This window comes from Numenius arquata, chromosome W (assembly GCF_964106895.1).
Source record: "Numenius arquata chromosome W, bNumArq3.hap1.1, whole genome shotgun sequence".
NCBI lineage: Eukaryota > Metazoa > Chordata > Aves > Charadriiformes > Scolopacidae > Numenius > Numenius arquata.
Window position 1 is genome coordinate 10640577 of NC_133615.1, and position 25820 is coordinate 10666396.

The following is a 25820-nucleotide window of genomic DNA, read 5'->3' on the forward strand; positions in this document are numbered from 1 at the left end:
AGTGCCTGCCAGTGATGTCATCCTGGTAGCTTGATACGGTTTTGTATATACTGTATCTATTTCACTATTTCCTTTTTATTTTATTATTAATATTTCATTAGTTCCTTCTAAACTCATAAATCTCTTTATCTCTCCTCCTTTTCTCCTGGGAGTGAAAAGTGGGGGGAGAGCATCTGTCACTGTCATAGGCCAATTCAGCCTAAACCATGACAAGTAGTGATGCTGTTCTGTTACTGGACTGATATGTAAATAAGGTCAATTTTTCACACACTGTTCAACTAGGCACACATTAATGATCATGCTGACTGACTGTCACACAAAGTACACTGCAATTCATCTACAAATCAGTTTTAAAAAAAGTAAAGACCACTAGAGTCATCCTTATGATAAAGAATAACCCTGAAGTTACTCTTCTTTTGAGTGCTTTTCACCTCCAGTCATAATCAGCTTTCTCAGTAGTCACAGGCTAGTTAACTACATGTTTTCCTCCCAAAGACAGACCAGAAAAGATCACTGTTGAATTACAGTAACCACCAACACCTTTCTCCCTCTCCAGGCTGCTGACAAAGTTGCTTCCAATGATATGGTCTGGAATTCTAATTATTCCTGTAGTCCTACAACAAATCAGATTACTAAATTGGATTTCACGACACATCAGTACTCTTCAAGCCAATTTAGGGCAAAGATTAAATTAATGAGTAAAAGTAAAATTCATTCTTTCAAGCTGTGTTTTGGCAAAATTTTTCCTCCACTAAGTTTACTTTGGGGACCCCATAGAGAATATCTACCACTGCACATGGTTGTCTACACGACCAGTCAACAGCAGTACTACCTAAAAATATTTTCAAAGGGGCTGTGAATCCCTCATATGACATTATGTTCTGTATTTATTTAATAAGTTTTCAGTAGAACAATCAAGTCTATAGATAGATGTTGAGTGTAATCCTTTTCAGAGATTATTTAATGAATAATATTAATAATCGCTTAACTTTCAATAAATAAGGCTTTTTTCAGCAGAATGTAATTTTTTAACTGTGTATTCAGAATAACTGTAATACTTAGTGTAAGGTCTTTGAAGAACAACTGGAACTTTGACTATCTGCATAGAGCATCTTGTGCTCATGCAGATGTTTTTTAAAGATATTAGTTTTCATACTCTCATTCTGATAATACAAAAGTCTCTCATAGTTAGCTCTTATTTAGTTTTTCCAGAATTTTATAGTATGTATACACTTATGGTTTATATTTGAAAGGTTTTGATATATTAATTGTTCTACTGAAAGCTATTATTAAATAAATACAGAACATTCCATTTCTTCTGTTTTCAAGCTATGCTAGCTAGACTGTGGGCTACTAGAGAGAGCAGTCTAAAACTCCACTGACAATCTAAATTTCAGCCTCAAAAAGCAGATTAAGGGAGATCACAGCTATGTGGGATTTTGACAAATTAGTTTCAATACAGATAAAAAATTATTTGGAAAAAAAAAAGAAAAAAACCAAAGCAGGTAACCAACAAAATTTTTAATTTTAATTAAAGTTCAATTGGATTTAAGTGAATTTTGATGAGGCTGAATTGAAACAAAGTCAGCTGGGGCTTTTTACTGCAGTTTGAGATTAAAGGGATATTTTTCTTTCAGTTCAACATGAACTCTTCTCTTTTTATTTTAATGGTTTGGTTAAAAAAAAAAAAAAATCAATCTCCCAAACAAACTCCAAGGTCTGAGTGATTTTTTTTTCTCCTTCCTCCTGTACACCATTTAACTTCAAGGCCAAACTGTTTACATAGCTAACACCAGATTCACAGAATCTAATAATGCTCATCCCTCCCCGCTGCCAAATTACACCAGATACACAAATTCCACTCCAAACAAACCCAAGATCTAGGTGATCCTTCCCCTTCCCATCCTGTTAGCGCTACATTCTCAATGGCTTTACAGCAAACAAAAGTTGCCATTCTTGCCTTCACTGTCTTATTTACAAAAACAACCCCAAAACCCAACAAACTGTTACAGTTTTTCCATCAAGGGCCCTGGTCTTACCATTTGGAACCAGAACAAATATCTGCAAATCTCTCAAGTATCTGCAAAATTAGTGTTACGTAACTTTGACAAAGCAACTTTACTGATATTATGTCGGCTCCAGTGTATATCATACATAAACAATATATTTTTCCAGTGCCTCACTGTAGCAAAATGCATATTCATGTGTTTAAATTAAGAAATAAAGTAATCTCAAAGGCTTTAATCTCCCCTAATTGAACCACAAGAATATCAGAAGAGAATAATAAAGGTGGCAGCTCAGCATGTACTCTATGTAGATTGTTATGGAGCTGCTGCAGAGGACATTATCATGACAGCTGCTGTTTAGTTTTCAGCAAATATGAAACCCTGAAAACACTGAAATCAACAAAAAAAATTCCCAACAGAATTCTCAACACTCACATCTCAACAGAAGTGTTTGGCTTAAATACATTACAGCATTTGTTTAAGTGTCTCTTATTACTACAAGAGACCTCCATAAAAATATCACATGTAATTCATGCTATTAGTGTTAATTATGGCAATTAAGGTCAGAGTAATTTTATAAACAAACTCTGTATTAGCTATAAGTTTTAATTATAGCTACTGTTCCTCAGTTGGGAGTAACTTAAATTACAGAGCTACTACCCCAAATTACATGTCCTCTAATTTTTTCTACTGAAAATTAGCAATAGCAGAAAGAGCAAAGAAGGATAGAGAGTATTTATATCACATGAATGAGTAGAATGTTTCACACTTGGAAGATTTAAATTCACGCTTTCTGAATTTCACTGAATTTCACTGAATTTTTTTTAGAGTTGGAAGGGACCATATAGATCATCTAGTCCAACTCCCCTGCCGAAGCAGGATTGCTTAGAGAATGAGCAGGATTGCTTAGAGAATGAATGATTGCATTTCTGATGCTATACATTTCATTCCAGATGTGAGTTTTAGCATTTTTATATACCACATTATGCTATTTAGGCACATAAAAAGGGAATTCCAATGGAACATACCCCTTGTTCATGTCTTAGGCACATAGTTAGCTAGAGTCACTAGAAAAGCTGGCTTTGTACTTAAAGGGCTGGCAACTCACACTTCAGCCTACTGCATGCAAGTCTCTGCTAGCATATGAGCTGGATGGAATGAATATTGAATTGTTAGTGCCTCCTCTTCTTCACCAAAAACATCTGATACCAGTATCTCTCTTTACCAGTGTCTGCTGCAAGAGGAAGATCCCTTCCATTGCACACCACAACATATTCAGGACTCTACAGCTAGTTATTCAGATCCCTATCTTTGGGATCTCTGTTTCTCTTTTCATTGACCTTTTATACCTCTGTTAACCCACTTTGACCTCCAGGGTTCAAGTCAGAAAACTCAGAGCATTGCTCTAGCTCACAGAAACAGCAGGAACTGCAACACCATCAACCTGGGTTTGTTTGATGAAGCAAGTGAGAGTTGCAAGGCAGGGCTTAGAAAGGTGCTAGATTTTAAGAGATAAGTACAAATACATTTACTGTTCAAACAAATCCTATAACAATTTCCATAACTATTTTACAATTGCAGAAAACACAGCTGACTAATATGCTTCCATTATGTTAAACAAGCCTGCTGCATTATAGAATACATACTGCATAACAGACGCTGCAACGCAATAAGGAGTTTTTACTTTCTTCAGCAGTGTAGTATATTAAATGGAAAAAAAACCATTCACATCACGTGAATCACATTCCCTCAGTCATTCTGAGCAAGCATCTCAAACTCCACATTTGATTTAGAGATAATGCCTAAGTTTCAGGCACTCAGCCATCAGAACGGTACCCAGACAGGCATCTGGGCACCAATACAATGCTGTGTGCAAAAAGCATCAGACACCTCAGAATGATCATCCTGAAGTGCCCACATACTGACTTAAAAGCTTGACAGGTAGATCAGAAATTCATAGAATCATAGAATGGTTAGAGTTGGAAGGGACCTTAAAGATCATCGAGTTCCACCCCCCCTGCCATGGGCAGGGACACCTCCACTAGAGCAGGTTGCTCAAAGCCCCATCCAGCCTGGCCTTGAACACTTCCAGGGATTCAGAGCTGGAGAGGGACAGAAAAAATTCAAAAATCTCCAAATAGGCAAATCTCTGAATAGGAAGACCAGTGAGTCTGAAGAGAGAGATAATTTCAGGAGTATGAAGGGAAAGTTCCTTGTGAGAACTTAGTCCAGTTACTTAGCTACACATTTTAAGCTGTGATCTATTTTTTGATATGCACTACACATTATTAGTATAACTACAGAAAAAAACCTCCAAAGTATTTTAAATAAATTTCATACATACTTACTTTGGCAATATTTTTAACTGGTTCTCTCTAAGTTCCAATATCTGAAGTTTAGTTAATCTGTAACAGAAAGGCATAACAAATATGAAAAAAGCAATCTCAGAACTTATTTATGTTGCTAAACTCCAAAACAGATCTACAAATTTGAAATATTTTTTTTTGTGTAAGAATACAAGCATGTTTTGTGCAGAAATCTGCATGTTATTTTAAGTTTATTTATTCACTGGGGTTTGATTCTGGTAAAGCAGCAAACAAACTGGATCTTGCCTGCTTTTCTGCATTTGCTTGAACACAGTTATTTTCCTTCATCCCACAGATTTTAAAGCACTTCATTGGGTTCATTATAGGTATATGTTATCATCATATACAGAAATACACAGGAAGTAAAAGAAGAAAGGCAGGATCAGTCTGCACACTTTAAGATCCTAAATTTCTAATACAGGCAATGCATCAAACCATTTTGTATAAAAAGCCTCATCATCTGATGAGACCTGTGGTCTTCCATATGGTAAAAAGCAACCTTTAAATTCATCTTGTATTTCCTTCCATATTCTCTTTCTAGTCAGTTTCTTAATCCATTTTCATATTTCTATTAGAAGGCAATTTGGCGTTTCTTTCAGTAAATCCTTGGTTGCCAGATAAATAACCTCTAGATCCCAAACTCAACTGCTTGGCCAAGATAAGTTCAAAGTAGTCTTGACATTCAAGCAATGTACCATCCCCAGTGGAATTTTTTCATTAGGACAGATGTGACAAGACTATCTCTTTGTTAAATGAAACGCAGAAACAGTTTGGTTTAAATAGGGAGTTGTAAAAAGAAAAGTTCTACATGTGACCCACCAACAGCCCTAATATAACACAAAATAGGTCATTACACTCCCTGACTCAAAAAGGAGCTTAGTGAACAGATCAGTCTTTCCTGAAGATGCTCAAATGAGTATGTTGTAAGGACACAGACAAAAACTTTACCTCTGATTAAGTAGTAAGAACTATACTTAAAGTAAAAACAGAAAGGCTGAAAACAGTATTTTTCCTCAAGACATTTGCTCATTTTTGGATGCATTTGATAGTAGCAATCTGCCACACATATGAATAATCCAAGAATAACAGTCACCTTGAAATAGAGCAGAAGTCAACCTAGCCCAGTCTCACACTTCAAGTGAATAAATGCCTTCACTAGCTATGGGCAGCCTCCATGTTTGTACCAGGAGCAGCTGCTGCCAAAGCGTTAAGTACCTTGAATAAGTTAGGATGCTGGCTAGCAAAGCAAACAAATGCAACCTCTGCGGCATTAAGCAACTTACTATTAGATGTAGACTCAGTTAGGCATGCTACGCTACAAAATAGAGCGGCGATAGATTTTTTGTTATTAGCTCAAGGACATGGATGCGAGGATATTGATGGAATGTGTTGCATGAACTTGTCAGATCACTCTGAATCAATTCATAAAAGCATACAGTTGTTAAAGGAAGGAGTACAAAAGCTGCAAGTCGACAATGGATGGGATTGGTTGAACAGATTGTTTAGTGGATGGGGACTGTCGGGATGGTTGTTGTCAGCAGTAAGAACGGGATTAGTTATTTTACTGATTGTTGTAGTTGTGCTATTAATGTTGCCATGTGTCATCTCCTTGCTGCAAAGGGCCCTGCAGCGGATGATGAGGGCGATATTTTTGGCACAAATACAAAAAGGGGGAATTGTGGGGGACTGTGGCGGGTCCGTGGAACCCTTGATTGTGGGAATGGAGTCAGGAGTTGACCTTGCAGAGATTAAAGTATATCCTTGAGAAAGAAGGGAGTAGAAAACATCCTGAGAAGTAAAACAACTTTTAGGTACCAGCTGGGGACTGACAAGATAAGGAGTAGTTTTGATGTTTTGCAAAAGACAACCAATGATATATTGTTATGACAATATGTAACCAATAGTAAAAGAACACGTGTTAAGAAAGAATATATAAGAAAATACGTGTGCTAATAAAGGTAGACTGTTACTGCTTGAACTTCTGAAGACTGCTGTCCGTGTCGTTTGTCCATCTCAACAACAACGACAACTAGCAGATACTTCTGTGGCATCTTGTGGCTTGCACGGCACCTAGATTATGCTCAAGGGTACACCGGACATATAAGAAACATTTTCCCATAATTATTTACTATCTTAGTCTGCCGCAAGACTTTCTATATTCCCTGCATTTTCTGCAACCAGGCAGGAGTCTTGCCTAGTAGCACCTCTATTTTAACATCAAGGTAATTATTTGTTCACATTGAGAAGATACCACATTTTCCTATGCACCATCGCACAGGCAGAAACTGGGATCCCATGATAACAGCAAAACATCAGAAATATCAAACCATATTCTACAGACTTTTATCCCTGCATTTTACTAACGTTCTCTTATAACATTAACTTCTGTTTCCCAAGGCTTTAAATGTTCATGCTATCCACTGTAAACCTCCCTCCCAGATTCATTGCGGACTTAAGATAGTAAGCAACAGCAGGAGGTTTATTGTTACATATTTAGTATCAGGGATTCTCAAAATATGACAAACAGAATGGACAGTCTTCTCTAGAAGGGAGGAATAGTAGTTCTTTCTCTTTGGAGACTGCAGGTGTTGCTCTTTATAGTCCTAATGATGAACTTAAAACATCAACAGCAGAACTCAACTTCCCAGATATCTGCTGGAAATATAACACAGCAGAGAGGCAACAGTCCTGGAGATTCTTGGAGTGCATGGAAGACAACTTCCTAACACAGCTGGTGAGGGAACCGACTAGGGAAAGTGCCATACTGGACCTGCTGATAGTTAATTCAGAAGGTCTTGTGGGGGATGTAAACGTTGGAGGTCGTCTTGGACAGAGTGATCATGAAATGATAACATTTTCAATTCTTGCTGAAGCAAGGCGAGGGGCCAGCAAAACTGCCACCTTGGACTTCCAAAGGGCAGACTTTGGCCTCTTCAGGAGCATGGTTGAAAGCGTCCCTTGGGAGACAGTCCTGAAGGGCAAAGGTGCCCAGGAAGGCTGGTCGTACTTCAAGGAGGCACTCTTAAAAGCGCAGGAAAGAGCCATACCCAAGTCCCAAAAATCAAGCAGGAAGGGAAGAAGACCAGCCTGGCTAAATAGAGAGCTTTGGCTGGAGCTCAGGAACAAAAAGAAGGTTTATGATCTTTGGAAAAGGGGCCTGGCAGGCAAGGAGAAATACCAGGAAGCGGTGAAGATATGCAGGGGGAAAATTAGAAGGGCCAAGGCTCAAGCTGAGCTCATCTTGGCCACTACAGTTAAGAACAACAAAAAGGGGTTTTTCCAGTATGTAAACAGTAAAAGGAAGATTAGGGATAATGTGGGCCCACTGAGGAATGAGATGGGCACCCTGGTGGTGGAAGATACGGAGAAGGCAGAGTTGCTGAATGCCTTCCTTTTCTTCAGTCTTCACTGCTAAGGCTGCCCCTCATGAACCTCTGGCCTTGGAGGCCGGGGGGAGGGTATGGAGAGAGGAAGTTTTTTCTTCAGTAGAAGAGGACCAGGTTCGGGACCACTTGGCCAAACTGGACATTCATAAGTCCATGGGCCCAGATGGGATACACCCGCGAGTGCTGAGAGAGCTGGCAGATGTTATCGCTGGGCCACTCTCTATCACATTTGAAAAGTCATGGAGAACAGGAGAGGTGCCTGAAGACTGGAGGAAGGCCAACATCACTCCAGTCTTCAAAAAGGGCAAGAAGGAGGACCCTGGGAACTACAGACCAGTTAGTCTCACCTCCGTCCCTGGGAAGGTAATGGAGAGACTCATTCTAGATGTCATCTCCAAACAAGTTGAAGAGCAGGGGGTTATTGGAAGTGGGCAACATGGGTTTACCAAGGGTAAATCATGCTTAACCAATCTGATAGCTTTCTATGATGCCATAACTGGTTGGCTGGATGAGGGGAGGGCAGCAGATATCATCTACCTTGACTTCAGCAAGGCTTTTGACACAGTCTCCCATAACATCCTCATTGGAAAACTAAGGAAGTGTGGGCTGGATGAGGGGACAGTGAGGTGGATTGAGAACTGGCTGTGTGACAGGACCCAAAGGGTAATGATTAATGGAACAGGTTCAAGCTGGAGGCCTGTAACCAGTGGTGTCCCCCAGGGGTCAATACTTGGTCCAGTCCTGTTCAACATATTCATCAGTGACCTGGACGAGGGGACAGAGTGTTTCCTCAGCAAGTTTGCTGATGATACCAAGTTGGGTGGGGTGGCTGACACCCCGGAGGGCCGTGCTGCCATCCAGAGAGACCTGGACAGGCTGGAGAGCTGGGCAAGGAAGAACCTCATGAGGTTCAACAGGGAAAAGTGTAAGGTGCTACACCTGGGCAAGAAGAATGTCAGGCACCAATACAGGTTAGGCGTGGACCTGCTGGAGCCAAGCTCTGAAAAGAAAGATCTGGGAGTCCTGGTAGACAGCAAAATGACAATGAGCAAGCAATGTGCTCTTGTGGCCAGGAAGGCCAACGGAATCCTGGGCTGCGTAGGGAAGAGTGTGGCCAGTAGGTCGAGGGAAGTCATTCTCCCCCTCTACTCTGCACTGGTGAGGCCACAACTGGAATACTGCATCCAGTTCTGGGCTCCCCAATTCAAGAGGGATAGGGAACTACTGGAAAGAGTCCAGCGAAGGGCAACAAAGATGATTAAGGGATTGGAGCATCTCCCTTATGAAGAAAGGCTAAGAGAGCTGGGACTTTTTAGTCTGGAGAAGAGAAGGCTGAGGGGAGACCTTATTAATGCCTATAAGTATCTCAAGGGTGGGTTGAAGGAGGAGGGAGCCAGACTCTTTTCAGTGGTTCCCAGTGACAGGACGAGGGGCAACGGGCACAAGTTGGAATATAAAAGGTTCCACTCGAATATGAGAAAGAATTTCTTCACGGTGAGGGTGCCAGAGCCCTGGAACAGGCTGCCCAGGGAGGTTGTGGAGTCCCCTTCTCTGGAGATTTTCAAGACCCGCCTGGATGCAGCCCTGAGTAGCATTCTCTAAGCAATCCTGCTTCAGCAGGGGAGTTGGACTAGATGATCTATATGGTCCCTTCCAACTCTAAAAAAAATTCAGTGAAATTCAGTGAAAACTGTAGCTCTTGGTTGCTTTAGGTATTAGATCATCCCCATTACCAGCTCAGATTAGGGGCAGCCTCTGGAAAGGTAAACAGTTCAAGAACTCTGGAGAACAAGGAAAAAGATCTGCCTAATAAGATACCAATTCTTCACATTAATAAGAAATTATTCCCCACCACCACCTTTCTGATGCATCCCACATCTCCAGATACCTGCTCAGCTTCTTACAGTTTTGTAGCAGGGCTCTTTTTAAACACCAGTCTAAAAATAAATTAGCACATTCAATCAATTCCAAACCCCTTTATTTTGAGAAGGCTTCAACATTCAAACACTGCATTAGGCTCCAGTTGGTGTTTTGCTTTGATGACAGGGAAAATAGCTAGACAGTTTGTAGCCTTTCTTCACAATGTGTATGCAGACAAATTTCTCAGTTAAAAGCAGCAGAAACCTCCATTCATATGCTAAACTATACATACGCATGACCACACTTTGTTGACTTTAGCCAGAACTCACTGTACTACACTTCTAATAAGCTAATTCTGTAAACTTAAAGACTGCCTTGGGTGATAGAAAGGTTCATAGCTTTGTGACCTTGTTTCATGTTCTACTCTCTCCAGCTAACTCTAAGAGACTGGAGATATAAATATCTAAGTTCTTATGTGTAGAGCTACACAGAGGCTACTAGGGAAACATTTTCAACCTCTCCTGGCTGGGAGATACAGTATGCATCTAAACTAGCAATTTTCTTGCAGTAATTGATGAGAAATATTGGCCTGAAGCAGTTGTCACTTCTTCTATTATGACTGGGAGGGTTAATTCAAGTTTAATAAAATAGTACACATCAAATACTCAGCCTAGCTGCTCTTTAAATTGCTGGTGTAAACACCCATGCTAAGCATCTGAATTGCTATAATGGAACTGAAAAACTAGGGTTTAATTCAGAAAAGAAATAGACAGAGAATTAGTACACCTATACTAAAGGAAAAACAAAAGTCATAGTGACAGAATGTATATTTCCTCTGCCATTCTATCACAAAGATTTGTTATACTAATCTAGAAACATTTCATTTCTCAACTGTAAAAACCCACAACCACAGAAATATTTACACATCACCTAAATACAAAGCTATGAGAGAGTATTATTCAACTTTAAGTAGACCTGGTGTAATGGTCTCAACAAAATTATTGTTGCAGGACTGTTATTTTATGTAATCAGCTTGCTTTTAAAATGTAGCCCAACTTCTATTTAAAAACAAAATACCTACATAAACACTCTGCCAGTATAAGATCAATATTATTCCTAGATAATATTATAGTTATATTATAATAATTAAATGATTATATCTAATTAATTAACACTTATGACTTATTAATTAATAATTATTAATTATCTAATTAATTATTAATTAATGATTATTCCAGTTCTCCAAGTGTAGAAGAAATATATAGCAGGTACACTTAGAAAGTCACTGTTTAACAGCAGTCATTCCTTGGAAATCTAAAAATATTTCAGAGAGAGTTACTCCGTATTTTTCACCTCCCTTGCAGTTTTGCTAATGGAGAAATATCTTTTTAAAAAATCATAACTAAAATATAAAACACAAGAGTACTGAAATACACGCATCCTATAGCAGGTTGCAAAAGTTTCAGCAAAACTGAATATATTTAACTAAACCATATTGTAGAATCATATAATGGTTTGGGTTGGGGACCCAATATAATGGGTTGGGAGGCACACCTCCACTAGAGCAGGTTGCTCAAAGCCCCATCCAGCCTGGCCTTAAACACTTCCAGGGATGGGGCAGCCACAACTTCCCTGGGCAACCTGTTCCAGTGCCTCACCACCCTCACAGGAAAGAATTTCTTCCTAATACCTAGTCTAAATCTCCCCTCTTTCAGTTTAAAATCATCACCCCTTGTACTATCGCTCCACTCCCTCATAAAGAGTCCCTCTCCGGCTCTCCTGTAGGCTCCCTTCAGATATTGGAAGGCTGCTATGAGGTCTCCCCAGAGCCTTCTCTTCTCCAGGCTGAACAACCCCAGCTCTCTCAGCCTGTCTTCATAGGAGAGGTGCTCCATCCCTCTGATCATCTTTGTGGCCCTCCGCTGGACCCGTTCCAACAGGTCCATGTCCTTCCTGTGTTGAGGACTCCAGAGCTGGACACAGTACTCCAGGTGGGGTCTCACGAGTGCAGAGTAGAGGGGCAGAATCACCTCCCGCGACCTGCTGGCCGTGCTTCTTTTGATGCAGCTCAGGATGCGGTTGGCTTTCTGGACTGCAGGAGCACATTGCTGGCTCATGTTGAGCTTCCCATCCACCAACACCCCCAAATCCTTCTCCTCAGGGCTGCTTGTGGGAGACTGGCTAGCTGAGAAGGGTCGCGTAGACATGATCCAGCTGGCCGAGCAAGAACTTGAGAAACATCGGATTCAGCCCCCGTAACTGCTGAGCTGGCAAGGACACCCTGTCCTTGACTGTAACTGTTGTACGATAACAGGGAGATTGCAGCTGCTCAGGCATGGGAAAAGAGAATGAAAGTAACTGTAAAGAAGGAACTAAGGGCGGGGTTGAAGTTTGGAGGACAGGCCAATCAGAAAGATGTATTGCAGAATATGTATTAGCTAATTATAACGAAGCATAAAAGACGGCTGTACTATTCAATAAGCGAAGCTTGCTGATCACTCATATTGAGTGACTCTGTCTTCCCTCCATCGCGACAGCTGCTCTCTAGCCATTTTCTGCCCAACCTGTATTTGTGCTTGGGATTGCCAGATTGCCATGTCCCAGGTGCAGGACCTTGCACTTGGCCTGGTTGAACTTCATGAGGTTTGCACGGGCCCACCTCTCAAGCCTGTCCAGGTCCCTCTGGATGGCATCCCTTCCCTCCAGCGTGTCGACCGCACCACACAGCTTGGTGTCGTCGGCAAACTTGCTGAGAGTGCACTCAATCCCACTGTCCATGTCTCCGACAAAGATGTTAAATTAAATAGCACCGGTCCCTATACTGACCCCTGAGGAACTCCACTCATCACTGGCTGCCACTCGGACATCGAGTTGTTGACCGCAACCCTTTGAGTGCAGTCATCCAGCCAGTTCCTTATCCACCAAGTAGTCCATACATCAAATCCATGTCCTTCCAATTTTGAGACCAGGATGTCATGCAGGACAGTGTCTAATGCTCTGCATAAGTCCAGGTAAATGACTGTTGCTCTCCCCTTATCTACCAACGCTGTAACACCATCATAGAAGGCCACCAAATTTGTCAGGCATGACTTGCCCTTTGTGAAGCCATGTTGGCTGTCACCAATCACCTCCTTGTTTTCCATGTGCCTTAGCAGAGATTCCAGGACAAAAAAAATTGATCATCATTGTACATTTATGTAAAAAGATATCCCAAAGTAGACACTACTAAAAATATCTACTACTGCAAATACTACTGGCAAACTGTTGAGAAACAAGATTAAAAGTAAATTCATTGCAACATCACAGTAAAAAGTCTCTGGAAGCAATACCCCGCTATAGACATGATTCTCAAAGTTTTGAAAATTACACTGAAGATAAACTCTTTGCTTATCTTAAACTCCCATCAGTAAATAATGTTTCCCTTTTGAAGTCCTGTCTCAACATTAGCATGCAGTGAGCTTCAAGTTTAGAATGAGCTTCAAGTTTTTAGAATGCTCTGCTTACATATTTGTATATTTAAATGCAAATATACACGATGATATAACATGATAGATATAATGATATGATGATATGATGATATAATATGATAGATGATATAATATCTATGATATAATATGATAGATATAACAGATACGGTTTTCTTCTGTAAGCACAAGCAATTCTCAGACTTCTGTGCACTGGCATAAAGGCTAATTCTAGGATCTGGGCCAATATAAATGATTCAAATTAGAATTTGGGAACAGAGGAAAAAAAAAAAAATCACACTTATCACCTCAGAATTCCAAAGGAACTAGCACATTTTATCAAAAGTCTGTTGATTTTTAATAAGTCTAGCAGGTTGGACTGGTACAACATCACTGAAGGGCAGCAACTATGTAATGCTCATAAAGAAGGGAAAAAAAGATTGGATAACCTTGACCTAATATTATGCAAAGCTTTAGCACAAATTTTGAAGGAGAGAATAAAACATGGAGGTAAATAGAATTACAAGATGCATGGATATACTAGAAGTAGTTGACATCACACAAAGTTTTCTTACCTAAGCATCAGGCTGAATATTACTGACAGAGGTGCTCAAGGACCCATTTTGGGACTATCCTATTCAATATGTTTTAACAGCAATCTTAAAGGACAGGAAAAATGTTTAAGTTGGCTGATGGCACAAAATACAGTCACAGACAATACAGCGAATTATTAGGACACTGTAGTGGAAAAAAATGTACAACCTTAAGGACTGAAAAAAATAGAAAAGGGACAAGATGCCATAGTACTAAGTCAAGTACGGATGACTCTACAAGGAAATTATAAGTCATTTCTAACTGAGCTGTGCAATGCATTAGTCAGTCATGGGAAATGACACTAGACAGCTGCAAAAAGGGCTAGTGGAATACTAGATTGTAACCACAACCATTTCCAAGAGAAACAAGAAAATATAAACATTACATTGTACAAGCCATGAAGAGAACTCAATTTGAATTCTAAATATAGCTACGTACACTATCGTCCTCTGTACCAAAAAAAAAAAAAAAAAAATTCAAACTGAAACTGAAACTAGTTCCAAGATCTATTAACATAACCAGACACAAAGGAAAACCTGCCATACCAGAGGGAATTATTTTTGTTTATTCTAACAAATTAAAAGTATATGGAAACACTATAAAAACAGCAGGCAAGAGAATGGGGGACAACACTTAGGAGGACAGCAATTAAACTGTGGAACAAATGACTATAAGAAGTCAGAGAAAAACCTGTGAGGGAAACCAGGTTTCTAACCTGAACTGGTAGAACAGAGACCCTGACACATGGAGCAGAAAAATTTATCTACCTTTAATATGGCATTGGCTTAATTTTAAGAGACATTATTGCCTACAGTTGCCAGTAAAAGCAAACAACAAAACTCAGTTACTTTATGTGTTCCCACATAATGAAGAGTAATAGCTATAAAGCCATATACAAAACAAATGCACCAAATTGAAAGAAGTTGAAGGCTTGTCCTGGATGGGAATAACTAACAATGCACTAAATACCTCAAAAGCTTCTACCAGAGCTTTTTCTCATATTCCAAAGTACAAGTTGTACATCAGGCCATTTGCACTAGCAAGTGTTTATAACTAGTTGTAAAGCTGTGGGGTGGCAGAGCAGTCTGATCAGTTACAAAATAGAAGTAATCAACGTCAAAGGGATCCAAACCTTAATTTGAAATGATATGTTACCAAATTCATTGTTTTCTAATTTATTTGATCTAAACATTATCTAAACATTATTTAGGGATGGATCTTCTGGAAAGCACTACTGAGGAGAAGGATCTGGGGGTCCCGGTGGATAGTAAACTATCCATGAGCCAGCAATGTGCCCTTGTTGCCAAGAGGGCCAGTGGGATCCTGGGCTGCGTAGGGAAGAGTGTGGCCAGTAGGTGGAGGGAGGTCATTCTCCCCCTCTACTCTGCACTGGTGAGGCCACAAAATATTATTTATACTGTGCAATTAAGCAGGTAAACTTACATAAATACTTTGAATTCATTTAAAAACAACTGATGAGAAAAGTCTTAATTTCAGTTTCACTTTCCTGACTACAAGGTAGGATACTGCAAGTCATTATTTATATTTTAAAAAACAAGGCTGAATTCTTCATAGCTATTAAAGAGAAACACTACACCAGAGAACTGGCTTTCAAGCTGCCTTCAGTAACTGATTTATTCTTCAGCAGTTAGAAATTAATGACTTCACCGTTTACCTAACCATTAAGCATTACAGGAGAGGATAGTGATGAAGAAAAAAATTATAATTAATGAGGCTTTTTTTAACTACCTGAAAGATTAACTTCTTAGAAGACCTACTGTGTGTACTGGGTCTGGCTGGAATGGAGTTAGCTTTCCCCATAGCAGCCCTCATAGTGCTGTGCTTTGTATTGGTAGCTAGAAAGGTGCTAATAACACAACAGTCATTTGGCTTCTGCTGAGCAGAGCTCCCACAGCACCGAGGCTGTCTCTCCTACCACCCCCACCCTCCCAGTCCAGTAAGCTGGAGGTGGGCAAGAGGTTGGGAGGGGACAGAGCTAGGACAGCTGACCCAAACTAACCAAAGGGATATTCCATACCATATGACATCATGCTCAGCAATAAAAGCTGAGAGAAAGGAGGAAGGGGGGGGGGGGGGTATTTGTTAATAAGGAATTTGTCTTCTGAAGCAATGGCTATGTGTACTAAGGCCCTGCTTCCTAGGAAGCAGCTGGACATTGCCTGCTGATGTGAAACAGAGAAAAAATCTTTTGTTTTCCTTTGCTTTTTCTTTATTAAACTGCCTTTATCTTGACACATGAGTGCTTTTCCATCTTATTTTCTTCCCCTCAATCCCGCTAAGGAGGGGAGTGATAAGAGCAGCTTGGCGGGCACCTGGCGTCCAGCCACAGTCAACCCACCACAGTCCTTTTTGGCACCCAACATGGAGCACGAGACAACGGCAGTTTTGTATTAAGCATGCTATAGCTATAGCAGTTATTAAGTGGCAAGCTTCTGTGCAGGTCATGGAGTTTGCTGGATATACTTCTTATCTCTTTATTTTGCTGAGCTTGGGAGCATGTTAATTCAAACAATGGCTATGTGCTGCTTTGCCCTGGCATTGATGGCCTTACTGTGCTGGAGGAGCTATCTTGTGGAGAGGATGAGGGAATACATCTCCCTCTTCCTACCTGGGATTTATGTGGGTAGTTCTATTATGCAGGCTCCCGAGGTCCTTGTTCACCCTCCCTTATGTGAGCTGTTTAATACTACTAATTAACATTGTTGGCATACTGTGGGGTTTGTGGAATCTGGTGTAAGAGAAGACAACTTTTGGGTGAGGCAATACTGAAATGTGCCCTGAGGCGGCCGGTCCCCGGGTGGCAGGGTGTGTGGAAGGATTTGGGCAGGTGCCTAGGGTGGTTATCACCTCCCATAGCCTGGGATTTTACACCTGAACTGGCAAGCAAGCCTGGCAAACTGACATACCACCTGATAAAAGGGTGCCTTGCCTACCCCAATGAAAACCAGCAGCTTCTAGCACTGTACTGGGGCTTGGCCTGTGCCTACCGAGCACTACAGTTCAGTACTGTCAGAGGACCGTGGTTGAGGCAGGGACCCAAACCACCTCTGACAATGCCTTGACTGAGTCTGGGGTGCCAACTACATCTGAGGACATGATAGTAGAGATAGGGGCCCAAACTGCATCTGAGGACACTATGGTTGAGGTAGCGACCCAAACAACAACAACTATAGTGATTGCTCCAGTAGTGAAAAAGAAACAAGACAAGGAGGTCAAGGGGTCCATATCATCGATTAGTAAGGGAGGATGAAGAAAAGGAAGGGTTTGATCAAGAAGCTGGTCCTTTGGTGTTGTGGTTTAACCTCAGCTGGCAACTAAGCACCACACAGCCGCTTGTTCACTCCCTCACAACAGGATGGGGGAGAAAATCGGAAGGGTAGAAGTGAGAAAACTCGTAGGTTGAGATAAAGACAGTTTAATAGGGAAAGCAATAGCTGTTCATGCAAGCCAAGCAAAATAAGCAATTCATAGAATCACAGAATCATAGAATCATCTAGGTTGGAAGGGAGATTTAAGATCATCAAGTCCAAGCATCAACCTAAGTCTGACAAAACCACAACTAAACCATGTCCCTAAGCACCATGTCTACCCATCTTTTAAATAATTCCAGGGATGGTGATTCAATCACTTCCCTGGGGAGCCTGTTCCAATGCTTGATAACCCTTTTGGTGAAGAAATTTTTCCTAATGTTCATCCTAAACCTCCCCTTGCATAACTTAAGGCCATTTCCTCTTGTCCTATGGCTTGTTACTTGGGAGAAGAGACCAACCCCCACCTCACTACAACCTCCTTTCAGGGAGTTGTAGAGAGCGAGAAGGTCTCACCTCAGCCTCCTTTTCTCCAGGCTAAACAACCCCAGCTCCCTCAGCCGCTCCTTATAAGACCTGTTCTCTAGACCCTTCACCAGCTTTGGTTCCCTTCTCAGGACACGCTCCAGCACCTCAATGTCTTTCCTGTAGTGAGGGGCCCAAAAGTGAGCATGGTATTCCAGGTGCAGCCTCACCAGTGCCGAGTACAGGGGGACAACCACTTCCCTAGTCCTGCTGGCCACACTATTTCTGATACAGGCCAGGATGCCGTTGGCCTTCTTGGCCACCTGGGCACACTGCTGGCTCATGTTCAGCCGACCAACACCCCCAGGTCCTTTTCTGCCAGGCAGCTCCAGCCACTCTGCCCCAAGCCTGTAGCGCTGCAGGGGGTTGTTGTGACCCAAGTGCAGGACCCAGCACATGGCCCTGTTAAACCTCATCCCATTGGCCTTGGCCCATTGATCCAACTTGTCCAGATCCCTTTGTAGACCCTTTCTACCCTCAAGCAGACCAACACTTCCACCCAACTTGGTCTGCATACTTACTGAGGGTACACTCAATCCCCTATCATTGATAAAGGTATTAAACAGAACCAGCCCCAGTACTGAGTCCTGTGGGACACCACTTGTGACTGGCTGCCAACTGGATTTAACTCCATTCACTGCTACTCTCTGGGCCTGGCCATCCAGCCAGTTTTTTACCCAGTGAAGTGTATGCCCATCCAAGCCATGAGCTGCCAGTTTCTCCAGGAGAATGCTGTGGGAAACCACATCAAAGGCTTTACTAATGTCCAGATAAACAACATCCACAGCCTTTCCCTCATCCACTAAGCGGGTCACCTTATCACAGAAGGAGATTAGGTTAGTCAAGCAGGACCTGCCTTTCATGAATCCATGCTGACTGGGCCTGATCACCTGGTTGTCCTGCATGTGCCGCATAATGGCACTCAAGATGATCTGTTCCATAACCTTCCCAGGCACTGAGGTCAGACTGACAGGCTTGTAGTTCCCCAGATCCTCCTTCTGGCCCTTCTTGTAGATGGGCGTCACATTTGCTAACCTCCAGTCAACTGGGACCTCCCTGGTTAGCCAGGACTGCTGATAAATGATGGAAAGTGGCTTGGTGAGCACTTCCGCCAGCCCCCTCAGTACCCTTGGGTGGATCCCATCCAGCCTCATAGACTTGTGTGTGTCTAAGTGCTGTAGCAGATCACTCACCATTTCCCCTTGGATTATGGGGGCTTCATTCTGCTCCCCATCCCTGTCTACTAGCTCAAGGGGTTAGGTACTCGGGGAGCAACTGGTCCTACTACTAAAGACTGAGACGAAGAAGGCATTAAGTACCTTAGCCTTTTCCTCAACCTTTGCCACAATGTTTCCGCCCCTGTCTAATAAAGGATGGAGATTATCATTAGTCCTCCTGTTATTGCTAATGTATTTATAGAAACATTTTTTATTGTCCTTAACAATAGAAGCCAGATTAAGTTCTAGTTGGGATTTGGCCCTTCTGATTTTCTCCTTATATAGCCTCACAACATCTTTGTAGTCCTCATGAGTAGCCTGCCCTATCTTCCAAAGACCATAAACTCTCTTTTTTTTTCCCTGAGTTGTGACCATAGCTCCCTGTTCAGCCAGGCCCATCTTTTTCCCCAATGGCTTGTTTTTCAGCACATGGGGACAGCCTGCTCCTGCGCCTTTAAGATTTCCTTCTTGAAGAACGTCCAGCCTTCCTGGACTCCTTTGCCCTTCAGGTTTTCCTCCCAAGGGACTCTGTCAAGCAAGCTCCTGAAAAGATCAAAGTCTGCCCTCCAGAAGTCCAAGCTGGCAGTTCTGCTGACACACCATGCTTCCCCCCCCGCCATGCTTCTCCAAGAATCAAAAACTCTATCATTTTGTGATCACTATGCCCAAGATGGCCTCCAACTGTCACATCCCCCACAAGTCCTTCTCTGTTCACAAACAACAGGTCCAGCAGGGTACCTTCCCTAGTTGGTTCCCTCACCATCTGTGTCAGGAAATTATCCTCAGCACACTCCAGGAACCTCCTAGACTGTTTCCTCTCTGCTGTATTGTATTCCCAGCAGACATCTGGTAGGGTGAAGTCCCCCACGAGGACAAGGGCTAGCAATTGTGAGACTTCTCCCAGCTGCTTGTAGAATATTTCATCTACCTCTTCATCCTGGTTGGGCGGTCTATAACAGACTCCCACCATGATATCTGCCTTGTTGGCCTTCCCCCTGATTCTTACCCATAAACACTCAACCCTATTGTCACCATCATTAAGTTCTAGACATTCATAACACTCCCTACCATACAGGGCCACCCCACCTCCTCTACCTCCTTGCCTGTCCCTTCTGAAGAGTTCATAGCCATCCACTGCAGCATTCCAGTTCTACTTCACTACTTCCCATCGGCAGGCAGGTGTTCAGCCATCTCCAAGAAAGCAGGGCTCCATCACACGTAACGGTTACTTGGGAAGAAAAACATTGTAACTCCAAATGTCCCCCCCTTCCTCCTTCTTCCCCCAGCTTTTTATTGCTGAGCATGACATCATATGGTATGGAATATCCCTTTGGTCAGTTGGGGTCAGCTGTCCCAGCTGTGTCCCCTCCCAACTTCTTATGCACCTCAGCCTACTCGCTGGTGGGGTGGTGTGAGAAGCAGAAAAGGCCTTGACTCTGTGTAAGCACTGCTCAGCAATAACTTAAACAGCCCTGTGTTATCAACACTGTTTTCAGCACAAATCCAAAATATAGCCTCATACTAGCCACTATGGAGAAAATTAACTCTATCCCAATCAAAACCAGCATGTTTGCCAAAGAAATTGGAGGAAGGAGTAAGAGAATTCAGACAGGAAGCGGAAACTATCCAGTCCCTGACCTCGTCAGAACTTCAAGACATGCAGAAAGATTAGAAATCAGGGAACTGACAGAGGAACTGGAAAAGAGGCAGCAATTTGCAGTCTCTGGAGATGGCTCCTCTCAAGTGTGAGGGCAAGGTATCCATTCAAGGAAGATCTTGTGAACTCCCCAGGAAACTGGACTACCGCGAACGAAGGCATCCAGTACCTGAGAGAATCAGCGGTACTGGAAGTCATCTACAGTGATCTAGACAACGTTGAGGTCTCCAGAGATCCAGATTGTGTCCTGTGAATACAGGCCGTGTGGAGGAAGGGTGGTCCAAAATGCCACATGGAGGAAGGTGATTCTAGAGTGCCCCAGTGTCATATAACAGCTTGGCAACAATGTATTGCCCAGATATGGATACACCAACTGTGGAGAGAGTGTCTTCTTGGTTCCAAAACTTTGAAGAAAATCTCTGTCCCTCCTCATCCCTATGGGCCAGCACCTTGGCTGTCAGGGGCACCCCACAGAGTCAGTCCCCTCCTGCCCCGATCAGAAGGAAAGGTAGCCCCAGGCACATGCTGCATGGCGCACTCTGGTTCATCCTGTGTGACCAGGGGGAGGACATGAGGGAGTAGGATGGTGAACCCACCTTTAAGCTGGAAGCCCATGTAAATGAACTGAGAGGGAAGTCAGCTGTTAAGAAGAGGCCACCCAAGGCTGTCAGCGTAATTGCTATAGAGACACAAGAAGGCAATCGGCGATCTCTCAGACATAGAAGGACTGAGATCACCTCCTTTGATCCCGGTGAGGGGACTTCTGGTTTGGCCCTGCAAGGCTCAGACAGTGAATACTCCCACCAGGAACAGGAATAGAGGGTCCCTGCCTTCATCCAGGAAGAGGAAAGGGATATACTGGACTGTGTGGATTCAATGGCCTGGCACATCAGACCCACAAAAGTATAAGGCTTTGGTAGACACTGGTGCACAGTGTATGCTGGTGCCATCAGGGTACAGGGGCACAGAACCCATCTGGATCTCTGGAGTGACAGGGGGATGCCAACAATTGTCTGTATTAGAGGCTGAGGTGAGCTTAACAGGGGACAAGTGGGAAAAGCACCACATTGTGACCGGCCGAGAGGTCCCTTGTATCCTTGGCATAAACTACCTCAGGAGAGGGTACTTCAAGGACCCAAAGGGGTAGTGATGGGCTTTTGGTGTAGCCACTGTGAACACAGACAAGATCAAACAGCTATCATCTACTCTGCCTGGCCTCTTGGAAGATCCCTTCATTGTGAGATTGCTGTGAGCTGAAGAACAGCAGGTGCCAATTGCTACCAGGACAGTTCACCGGCAGCAATATCGCATAAACCGAGACTCCCTAGCTTCCATCCATGAGCTGATTCTTCAACTGGTGAGCCAAGGAGAGTGATCAGCAAGACTCATTCACCTTTTAATAGGCCAGTGCAAAAGTCTGACGGAGGGTGGAGGTTAACAATAGACTATCATGGCCTGAACAAAGTGACAGCACCACTGAGTGCTGCTGTACCAGACATGCTGGGTAGAAAGGCTTTGCAGAGGGATCTGGACAGGTTGGATCGATGGGCTGAGACCAATGGGATGAGGTTCAACAAGGCCAAGTGCCGGGTCCTGCACTTGGGTCACAACAACCCCATGCAGCGATACAAGCTTGGGGCAGAGTGGCTGGAGAGCTGCCTGGCAGAAAAGGACCTGGGGGTGTTGGTCGACTGTCGGCTGAACATGAGCCAGCAGTGTGCCCAGGTGGCCAAGAAGGCCAACAGCATCCTGGCCTGTATCAGGAACAGTGTGGTGAGTAGGACTCGGGAGGTGATCGTCCCCCTGTACTCAACACTGGTGAGGCCCCACCTCGAGGGCTGTGTCCAGTTTTGGGCCCCTTACCACAAAAAAACATTGAGGTGCTGGAGCGGGTCCAGAGAAGGGCAACGGAGCTGGTGAGGGGTCTGGAGCACAAGTCTTATGAGGAGGGGCTGAGGGAGCTGGGGGTGTTTAGCCTAGAGAAAAGGAGGCTGAGGGGAGACCTTCTCGCTCTCTACAACTACTTGAAAGGAGGCTGTAGAGAGGCGGGGGTTGGTCTCGTCTCCCAAGTCACAGGTGATAGGACAAGAGGAAAGGGCCTCCAGTTGCACCAGGAGAGGTTCAGATTGGATATTAAGAAAAAATTTTACCCTGAAAGGCTTATTGCACATTGGAATGCGCTGCCCAGGGAAGTGGTTGAGGCACCATCCCTGGAGGTATTTAAAAGATGGGTAGACACAGTGCTTACTCACACAGTTTAGTGATGGTTTTTGTCAGAGTTAAGTTGATGATTGGACTAGATGATCTTAAAGGTCCTGTCCAACCTAGACAATTCTATGATTCTATGCTAGAGCTCCAATACAAACTGGAGTCAAAGGCAGCCAAGTGGTATGCTACAATTGACATTGCCAATGCATTTTGTTCAATTCCTTTGGCAGCAGAATGCAGGCCACAGTTTGCTTTCATGTGGAGAGGTGTCCAACACACCTGGAATCGACTGCCCCAGGGGTGGAAGCACAGCCCTACCATTTGTCAGGGATTAATCCAAACTGCACTGGAAAAGGGTGATGCCCCTGAACATCTACAGTACATCGCTGACATCATTGTGTGGGGCAACAAGGCAGAAGTGTTTGAGAAGGGAAAAAGAGTGATTCAGATTCTTCTGAAACCTGCTTTTGCCATAAAAAGAAGCAAGGTCAAGGGACCTGCACAGGAGATGCAGTTCTTGGGAATAAAATGGCAGGATGGACGCTGCCATGTCCCTATGGATGTGGTCAACAAGATAGCAACTGTCTCCACCAGCTAACAAGAAGGAAACACAAGCTTTCCTAGGCCTTGTGGGGTTCTGGAGAATGCATGTTCCAGGTTATAGTCAGCTTGTGAGCCCTCTCTATTGAGTAACACGAAAGAACTATTTTGAGCGGAGACTTGAGCAACAACAAGCCTTTGAGCAGATCACACAGGACATAGCTCGTGCAGTAGTTCTTGGGCCTGTCCAGACAGGACCAGCTGTGCAAAACGTACTCTACACTGCAGCTGGGCAGCATGGTCTCACCCAGAGCCTCTGGCAGAAAACAGCAGGAGAAACCCGAGGTCAACCATTAGGGCTTTGGAGCCAGGGGACACTGAGGATCAGAAGCCCTCTACACCCCGACTGAAAAAGAAAGACTAGCAGCATATGAGGGGGTTCAAGCCGCTTCAGAAGTTGTTGGTACAGAAGTATATCTCCTCTTGCACAGCGATTGTCCATGCTACGCTGGATGTTCAAAGGAAACATCCCCACTACACATCATGTAAACAGCACTACATGGAGTAAGAGGGTAGTGTTGATCACACAATGAGCTCTACTGGGGAAACTCAACTGCCCAGGAATCCTGGAAGAGATCATGGACCGGCCAAAAGGCAGAGATTTTGGAGCATTGCCTGAGGAGGTGGCTCGTGCCTAAGAGGCACCACCATATAACGAGTTATCAGAAGATGAAAGGTGTTATGCTTTGTTTACTGATGGATCCTGTCGTGCGGTAGGAAACCATCGGAAGTGGAAAGCTACTGTGTGGAGTTCCACACAACAAGTCATTGAAGCCGCTGAAGGAGAATGTGAGTCAAGTCAGTCTGCAGAAGCGAAAACCATCCAACTAGCCCTAGAGATTGCTGAATGAGAAAAGTGGCCAGTACTCTCTCTCTATACTGACTCCTGGATGGTGGCTAATACCCTAAAGGGGGTGGCTACAGCAGTGGAAGACGACCAATTGACAGCACAGGAGTAAACCCATCTGAGCTCCTGCATTATGGCAGGACATTGCTGCCCGGGTAGAAAACATCATTCTAAAGGTACGTCATGTAGACGCTCACATGCCCCAAAGCCATGCCACTGAAAAGCATTGAAACAATGAACAGGTAGACAAGGCTGTCAAAATTGAAGTAGCTCAGGTGGACCTGGATTGGGAGCATAAGGGCGAGTGAGCTATTTGTAGCTCAATGGGTGCACGAAACATCAGGAGATCTAGGGAGACATGCAACATGCAGATGGGCTCGTGATCAAGGGATGGACCTGACCATGGAGGCCATCACAAAGGTCATCCATGAATGTGAAACATGCTGCAATCAAGCAAGCCACACGAGTAGTCTCCCTGGAATAGAGGGCAGTGGCTGGGTTCTCCCTTTTAGCAGTATTATCCTTTCACTTTTGCTCCCAAGATTTAATTCATTTTAAAGAGGTAGGGGTTTAGCATTTGTCTCTTATTTAAGCTATTACATAGAACAATTTTGCTTTGTCAGCACACCATAAACATGCTGTCTCTCAAAGATTCCTGACAACAAGGTACTCGAGAATTATAGATGTGCATGAAGGAATCTGTGCTTCCAGGAGAGGACAAGTAGAATTACAGATGTCATTATTTCCTCCACTCCAATTACTAAACAATAACCAAGCCATATTTCAGAAATACTAGTCCTCCATACTTATCAGACTTGCGTTGTAGAAGCAACAAGTATATAAATAAGTTTTATTTCTTGGGTCTTTATAAGCATTCTGTATGTCCTTCAAAAGTCCAGTTTAAAAAATGGTGATAAAGATTTGGTGGTTTTGTTGTTTCTTGTGGGGTTTTTTTTTAAACTAATATGTGGCATAAATGGATTGGTAATGTACACTTCTTCCCCTCCTCCAGTTCACACTTTGCTTAAGAAGCAGCATGTGGGAAACTTTTTGGAAAGCAACGGACACGTTGAACTGATGAGCTTATGAACTTTGTGTAACAGAAGAGATACCGAAATACGGAACAAGCTAGTACAGTCTGAAGGTCAACATGAAGGAGGAAATCACACGCTGATACTGAAACTGCTACTCCTCAACAGATGCTGAATGTGTGTTAGTAAAAGATTGACTTGGCATAAACAGTAACATAGTGTAGATACTAAGCTACAGCTGTGTTTAACCAATAATAGTTTGTGTGTATAAGTTTAGAAGCCAATGAGCACAGAACACGGAGCTAACCCACATTGTAGTCAAGTATATAATGGTTTAAGTATTTTAATTAAACGGCTTCAGCACGATCATATTGGTCTGTGTCTGAGTCCCGGCTTCAGCATGATCATATTGGTCTGCGTCTGACTCCCACTGCAGCAGCAGAAACTACTCTGCATAAATTTGAAACTAAATATAGATACTAAGTTTCAAATTCAACTTACCTGCCAAAGTTCGCTGGCAAAAACTCAAGAAAAGCATCATTCAGGTACAGCTGCGTTAGGTTTAACAGTTGGGAAAATCCATCTGGAAGCCTATATAGAAATAAAATAATATAGTGCCTTTGTTTCAATTATACTCAGGGCATTAAGTCATATTTTCTTAAACAACAATATTTTATTGAAGTCCTACATGTCGATAACATTAAAATTAAGGTGGTGCCAGAATTTCTAC

At 43.1% G+C, this 25820-nt stretch overlaps 1 protein-coding gene across 7 annotated transcripts in view; it reads right to left on the reverse strand.

Moving 5' to 3' along the window:
* Positions 1-25820, reverse strand: part of LOC141476651 (erbin-like) — a 104083-nt gene that overhangs the window by 56583 nt on the left and 21680 nt on the right. For all 7 annotated transcript variants that reach the window (XM_074165443.1, XM_074165439.1, XM_074165442.1 and 4 more), the window contains exons 4-5: positions 25592-25681; positions 4355-4411 (exon numbers count right to left, since the gene is read on the reverse strand). In XM_074165443.1, coding sequence (XP_074021544.1) covers positions 4355-4411; positions 25592-25681 — 147 coding nt within the window. The remainder of the gene's footprint in view (positions 1-4354; positions 4412-25591; positions 25682-25820) is intronic.